The 6,795-nt window shown below is 44.8% G+C and overlaps 1 protein-coding gene across 1 annotated transcript in view; it reads left to right on the plus strand.

Annotated features, from left to right (window-relative positions):
• Nucleotides 1–6,795, plus strand: part of LOC102757963 (zinc finger protein 253-like) — an 18,587-nt gene that overhangs the window by 518 nt on the left and 11,274 nt on the right. Inside the window, exons 2-3 of the mRNA XM_015560599.1 lie at nt 4,369–4,496; nt 5,663–5,856. Coding sequence (XP_015416085.1) covers nt 5,821–5,856 — 36 coding nt within the window. The 5' untranslated portion in view covers nt 4,369–4,496; nt 5,663–5,820. The remainder of the gene's footprint in view (nt 1–4,368; nt 4,497–5,662; nt 5,857–6,795) is intronic.

A 6,795-nucleotide genomic window follows, 5' to 3' on the forward strand; every position in this document is an offset into this window, starting at 1 on the left:
ATCTAAAAGGCCAGATGCCAAGGAAGGGTGCACGTTTCCGTGAGACTGGATTTGGGCTAGAACAGCACTGGGAGTCCCAGTGTTACCCGTCGGGGTCTGGGCCACGGGTGGTGTGTGGGTTCGTGGCTTCGGGTAGGAAGAGTTCACCGCAGGAGCCCGGTGGCTTTGCGAGTGTGTTTATTAAAGCTGGGACAGTGCGATGAAAGGAGGGCTTACGGTGAGGGAGGCCACAGGGAGGACCTCAGCCGGCTGCGTTCACTCTGAGAGATGGAGGTCAGGGACAGAAGTCGGGCAGGAAGGCGGCCCCGGACCCGGGTTCAGGGGGTGAACCTCAGACGAACTGCTGCTGCCCCGCTTCCCTGCCTGCAAGTCTCCTGTGGCCCCATCGCCTTTTAGGAGGTGCTGCCTGTGGAGGAGGAAGTCAGGGAAGGGAAAGGTGTGTGTGTGGGTGTGTGTGTGGATGTGTGTGTGTGTGTGTGGGGGGGGGCGTTCTCCTGCTTTCCTGGATCCTTTGCCTTGAGGCTCTGTTTAAAATCCGTCCTTGGACGGCTGGACCTAGGGGAGGTCTCAGGGGAGGGTCTTTACCGAACAGCCATTAGCTTTTCTGTGTCCTTTCATAACACCAATTCATCAGAATGTGGGTAAGAGGGACCAGGGTTCTTTTCTGCTTAGTTTTGTTTTCATGAATGTCATTGAAGGTGGACTGGGACCAAGGAGTGAGGGCCCTGGGACAGTCCGGCATGTGCAAGTCATTTGCCCCTAAATGTCCTGGGTTAGGGAAGATAAAGCCTGGTGACATATTAGCTGGCTGTGAGTTCCTTCCTCAAAGTGTTGGCCTTGTCTGATGATTTTGTCTCAGTTTCCCTTTTTCCACTTGTCAAGGAATTTCCCTGCCCTATTACTAGGAAGCAGTGCCTTCCCAGGGGATGCCAGGAAGAGGCCTAATTCAGGGAGAGGAGGATTATGAGAAAGAGATAATGAGAAAGAAATCGAGTAGTGCGAGGGCAGAACAGTCAGTGAGGCGTCTATAGAGAGATGGCGAAGTTGAGGATGCAGGAGGGCCTTGTAAAGCAATGGGAAGTGTGATAGAGGAACTTGAGAAAGTAGCAAATGGAGAAAGAAAATAGAGACCCATGAGGAATGGGAGAAGTCTAAACACTTGAAGGGGAGCAGAAAGGGAGAGGAGTCCTCGTTAGCAAAAGGCGGGGGAGCCACAAGGGGCCAGTCACTTCAGATTATTACGGGGAAATCCCTGGTTGGGCTCGGGCTGCCAGTACGGAAGGCAGGGTTGAATCATATTAGGTGTTCCTTGAGAAGGCCAGCCAACCAAGAAGACAGGGCGCTTACTAGTACAAGCATTCAAATCCTGTCTTCCAGCACGGTGCAGGGGGTAGGATTATAAAGGGGAAGGGGCGAGGGTGAGGCTGGGAAGGGATGCAGCTATGGGTAGTCCTGGAGGTCCCCAGACATCAGCTATTGTCATCAGAGGGTGAGATGATGTTGATGAGATGATGCTTTGACTCCTGGTGGGTCAGTCTGACCCTGCTTATTGGTTCTGCTTGCTGGATTCACAGCTGAGTCACCTCCTTAATCACTTGGGAATTTTTTTAAAAATATGTTTTCAGTGATTTTTTTTTTAGACAGAGAAGGGACAGGGAGAGAGTGAAACATCTATGAGAGAGAATCCACTGATCAGCTGCCTCCTGCACACCCCCTACTGGGGATTGAGCCCGAAACCTGGGCATGTGCCCTTGACAGGAATTGAGCCCGGGAAGCTTCAGGCCTACAGGCCGATGCTCTATTCACTGAGCCAAACCAGCCAGGGCTTGAAGCTTTAATCAGTACCTTGGAATAGTACCCTTTTAAAAGATAGGATCCTTAAAGAGATAATCAGTTTGAAATAAGAGCTTTAATAGTGGGCCCGTCCTCATGAAAAGCAGAAATCTGGCCCTGGCTGGTATGGTTCAGTTGCTTGAGCATTGTTTCAGCTTTGGCCTGTGCACCGAAAGGTCGCCAGTTTGATTCCTGGTCAGGGAACGCATGCAAGTTTCATGTTTGTTGGCTGGAGGCTATGCATGGATGTTTTTCTCACACATCGATGTTTCTCTCTCTCCCTCTCATTCTCTCTCTAAAAGATCATTAAAACATATATTTTTGGAAAAAAAATCTGGACATAGAGATATGCATAGAGGAAAAAGGTACTAGTTTTTTCTTCCCCAGAACATTGGTAATATAAACTGGCTCAATGTTAATGAGAAATAATGACTTGGATCTATTTACCTGCTTACCCACAGTTAAAAGCATAAACGTTCCCATGAATATTCAGGGCTGCTCTGAGGATTTATTATAGTGAAGTCTGTTATATTTTAGGAATTTATTTTCTATTTCTTTCATAACAATTGTGTTTGTTAGATTGCATCCGATTTGGGGGCTTTTTCTCTTATTAATTTAATCCTATTTCCTTCCTTTAAGTTTAATCATATGACTATTAAGTTTATAGATTTTTAAACTTATGTGTCATAGTAAGTACTTTTAATGTGTTAACCCTGTATAAATCCAGGTTTAGAATTCCCACACGATAGTCAAACCCACAGGAACAAACTTTTGAGGAAAGATTAGTGTTGCCAGAAACTAGGGAGACTGGAAATGGGAGTTGCTATTTAGGGTTACACATTTTGATTTTTCGAAGATGAATAAGTTCCAGAGATCCTTCGTACAACATTATGCCTGTCATGAACACTATTATACTGTGCACTTAAAATTTTATAGAAAGGGTAGAGCCCATTCGAAGTGTTCGTACCATATTAAAATAGTAACAAGAACAACAGTATGAATTTGGGGGTCATTTGGAGAAAGTAAAAATGAGTGGGTTGTGAATACTGTTATATCTTGACAGACTTCTCGGTTATGCTCCTTTGGTTCATTTTCAAAAAAGGTGTAATGTTAACACCTTTCTTCTCCTTGTCCTTTGGAGATTGAGGCTCCACTCATCTGTGGGCAGTGGGTCAGGCAGAAGATTTTCCTGTTGTTCCACTTGGTCCATGGTAGGGGACGGGGCGAATTCCTGGGGACTCAGGTTAGTTTGTGAAGGTTCTGAGGCAGGCACCTCACACAACCCTGTTGCCACCATGTGGTTTCCCCCTCCCTGTTGCACCTGCAAAAATATCCCAGAACCTGGTCATGCCCATTCCAGAACAACTCCAACACTAGGAATCCACCCTGGGGTCTTGCCCTTCTAGAAGTTCCTAGCCCAACTTCTTACACAGGTCTCGGGTGTGTTGTGTCTAGTATCTCCCTAGCCCACTGCTAGTGAAAACAGATCTTGGGGAGCAATGTTACCTCTGGCAGGAACTAGCTAAAGATGCCATTTCATGGGCCTCACTGCTGATTACAGCATCTTAGCTTTTTATTTATTTATTTATTTTTTAAACATATTTTAGAGCTTTTTAGAAGGGGCTGTGGTTCCCAAGGGTTCTGCCTATACATTAAAACTGTAGAAGAAATGCTTAGCTAAATGGTCTCCTCCCATTAGATCATTTGATGATAAGAAATAACATTACTGTGCCCTCCCTCACAGAGTTGGACAACTGGTCTGGGAGGAACATCATTGTTTTAGTGTGCTCCAGGTGATTCAAAAGTGAGGCCAGTGTTTAGCAGAAGGGCTCTTTGCCCCAAGACTTTTGTGAGAGTTCAGAGCCAGGTTTGGTCCAGGGGAGATAACAGGGTGCTCTGTTGGATATGGAGGGGGCAGGAGGACAGCCCATATTCTCATTGCTGGGTTGAAATTTGTGCATGTCTGTGGCAGGGGATATCATGGGTAAACAGGAGAGAAAAAACTCACAGTTTAAGCTTCATGTAGGATCTCATTGTTTCTGAACTTAGCTTTTTAGAAGGGGCCGTGGTTCCCAAGGGTTCTGCCTATACATTGAAACTGTAGAAGAAATGCTTAGCTAACTGGTCTCCTCCCATTAGATCATTTGATGATAAGAAATAACATTACTGTGCCCTCCCTCACAGAGTTGGACAACTGGTCTGGGAGGAACATCATTGTTTTAGTGTGCTCCAGGTGATTCAAAAGTGAGGCCAGTGTTTAGCAGAAGGGCTCTTTGCCCCAAGACTTTTGTGAGAGTTCAGAGCCAGGTTTGGTCCAGGGGAGATAACAGGGTGCTCTGTTGGATATGGAGGGGGCAGGAGGACAGCCCATATTCTCATTGCTGGGTTGAAATTTGTGCATGTCTGTGGCAGGGGATATCATGGGTAAACAGGAGAGAAAAAACTCACAGTTTAAGCTTCATGTAGGATCTCATTGTTTCTGAATCTCTCCTGTGACAAAGGACGACGGAGTGTGACATTTTTCAACATTTTAAGGTCCTTCTGCCCATGACTGTGGAAGCAAGACATATTCTCAAGAGACAGGTGTGATTCCTCAACATACGTTCCCCCGTGAAAACAACCCAGAGCAGGGGGAGGAAGAGGACAACATGGCTGCTCCTCAGGTAAATGCCCCGTCTTGGGTCAGTTCTGTGTTTGCATTTCTTTCTAAAGTTGGTGGATTTAGAAACTGCAAATCTTTACTCTCTATTTCTGATGATCTTGTAAAGCAAGTTAGTTTTCAACTACTTAACGTTTTTTTCTTCTTATAATTGTCCAAGTTCCCTCTTTGAAATGTTACTGGCATTTGGTGTTTTGGGGTTTCTGAATACAGAAATCAAGAGTATCAAGCATGCCCTAGCTGGTTTGGCTCGGTGGATAGAGCGTCGGCCTGCGGACTGAAAGGTCCCAGGTTCGATTCCGGTCAAGGGCATGTACCTTGGTTGTGGGCACATCCCCAGTGGGAGGTGTGCAGGAGGCAGCTGATCGATGTTTCTCTCCCATCGATGTTTCTAACTCTCTATCCCTCTCCCTTCCTCTCTGTAAAAAATGAATAAAATATATATATTTTAAAAAGTATCAAGCAGAGAGATTTCTGGGCAAATTTTATTAAGCTTATGTTTGATGATAAGGGAGACAACACAAAAGAAAGGAATGTTCTCTAAACCAACTCAGGGACTTGTGCTGCTTGGCTTTTTTTATTTTTTATTGATTTCAGAGAAGAAGGGAGAGGGAGAGAGAGATAGAAACATCAATGATGAGAGAGAACCATTTATCTGCTGCCTCCTGCACATCCCCTACTGGGGAATGAGCCTGCAACTTGGGCTTGTGCTCTTGGCCGGAATTGAACCCGGGACCCTTCAGTTCCCAGACCAACGCTTTATCTACTGAGCCAAACGGCATAGGGTTGCTTGTTGGCTTTAATAAGCTTGGGACAAAGTGGGCTTTTTCAAGATGGCCTGCTTGTGGAATTTGCCATTTCAGGGTGGGTTGACTTCCTTTACCAACTGGGTGTCCAGGTTGTTAGCGCCTGCATTATGGAGGAACTATGGCAGTGTAGTTCACTAGAGCCACCCCAGGAAGTTCATGGAGCAGTCAAACCCAGATCAACTGCTCATGGGCATCAGTAGTTTCAACACCTGCAGGGAAGCAGGTATTTGGAAAGGAGATAAAGTCAGCTACCTCTGTCTGCACTTTTGAGTAGGGAGCTGAGGTGTGATGACTTCCCTATATGTCTCAGGGATATTTTTTTCTTATGTCCCACGACCTTCTCTTTATTGTTTCCATCCAGGTTCCCTATAGGGAATGAAGAACTCTCACCATAAATTAATGACCATTGTTGGGGAGAAAGATACTTTCTTCTACCATAAATGTTCTTTTAGCTGGTCTAATCAGTTACATGTGACACGTATGGGAGCTCCACACACTTGACAGAGTCAGAGACCCCACATGCAAGAGAGGTTCCGGGACTGCAAGGGAAATTTGGTATGTGAGACATTCTGAGCCTGGGATCAGTTAATGCACCTTGGGACATCAGAAGATCTTTGACCGGAGATCACATGTTCAGAAGTATTAGTTTGCCTACCGTCTAGATACGTAAAAAGTCATTTTTGGTTTTAACCTGTATTATGGGTCAGGCTCCTAATTAAAATTCTTCTGGCTATTTAAAGGGAGAGCAGAAGTTTCTCTTGAGTCCACAGGGTCTTGGTGCCTTTAGTTCAACATAATCCTTAGACATTGAAGCACATCTTAAGGTGCCTTGTTTTGAACTCCTGCACCGTCAACTTATGAAAACATTTTCTTTGTGACAGACCAACATGGGAAGGCATTGCTATCCAAGGTTTCTATTGAGATAGGTTGTGTAGAAGGGAAATGTAGGTTTTAAATTTATGTGGCTGCAATATGTGATCTTGAGGACAGGATTGAGAAAATGCATATTTAATCAGGATTGCCGTAGTAGCCCCAGAAAGTTCTGAAAAGGAAAAATCGTTAGAAGAAACTTGCTCACTACATTAATAAGAAAGCCTTACTTTTTTTTTTAAGAATTCATTTTTCTCTGTTATTGTTGAAAGTATTACAGATGTATCCTTTGTTTGTTTGTTTGTTTGTTTGTTTGTTTGTTTTTGTCCCATTGACCCCCTCCACCCTGAACCTGCCCCTCCCAGGCCTTTACCACTATTTTCTTTGTCCAAATATGCATGTAAGTTCTCCAGTTAATCACTCCTCACCCACCTCCCTGGCCCTGCCTTCCTTCTGAATTTGTCAGTCTGTTCTATGCTTCTATGTCTTCAGATCTTTTTTGTTTATATCAGTTTATTTTGTTCATTAGATTCCATATATGAGTGCGATCATGTGATACTATCTTTCCCTGACTGGCTTATTTTGCTTAGCATAATACTCTCCAGGTCCATTTATTTGCTGTAA

The sequence above is a fragment of the Myotis davidii genome, unplaced genomic scaffold (genome assembly GCF_000327345.1).
Source record: "Myotis davidii unplaced genomic scaffold, ASM32734v1 scaffold1255, whole genome shotgun sequence".
NCBI lineage: Eukaryota > Metazoa > Chordata > Mammalia > Chiroptera > Vespertilionidae > Myotis > Myotis davidii.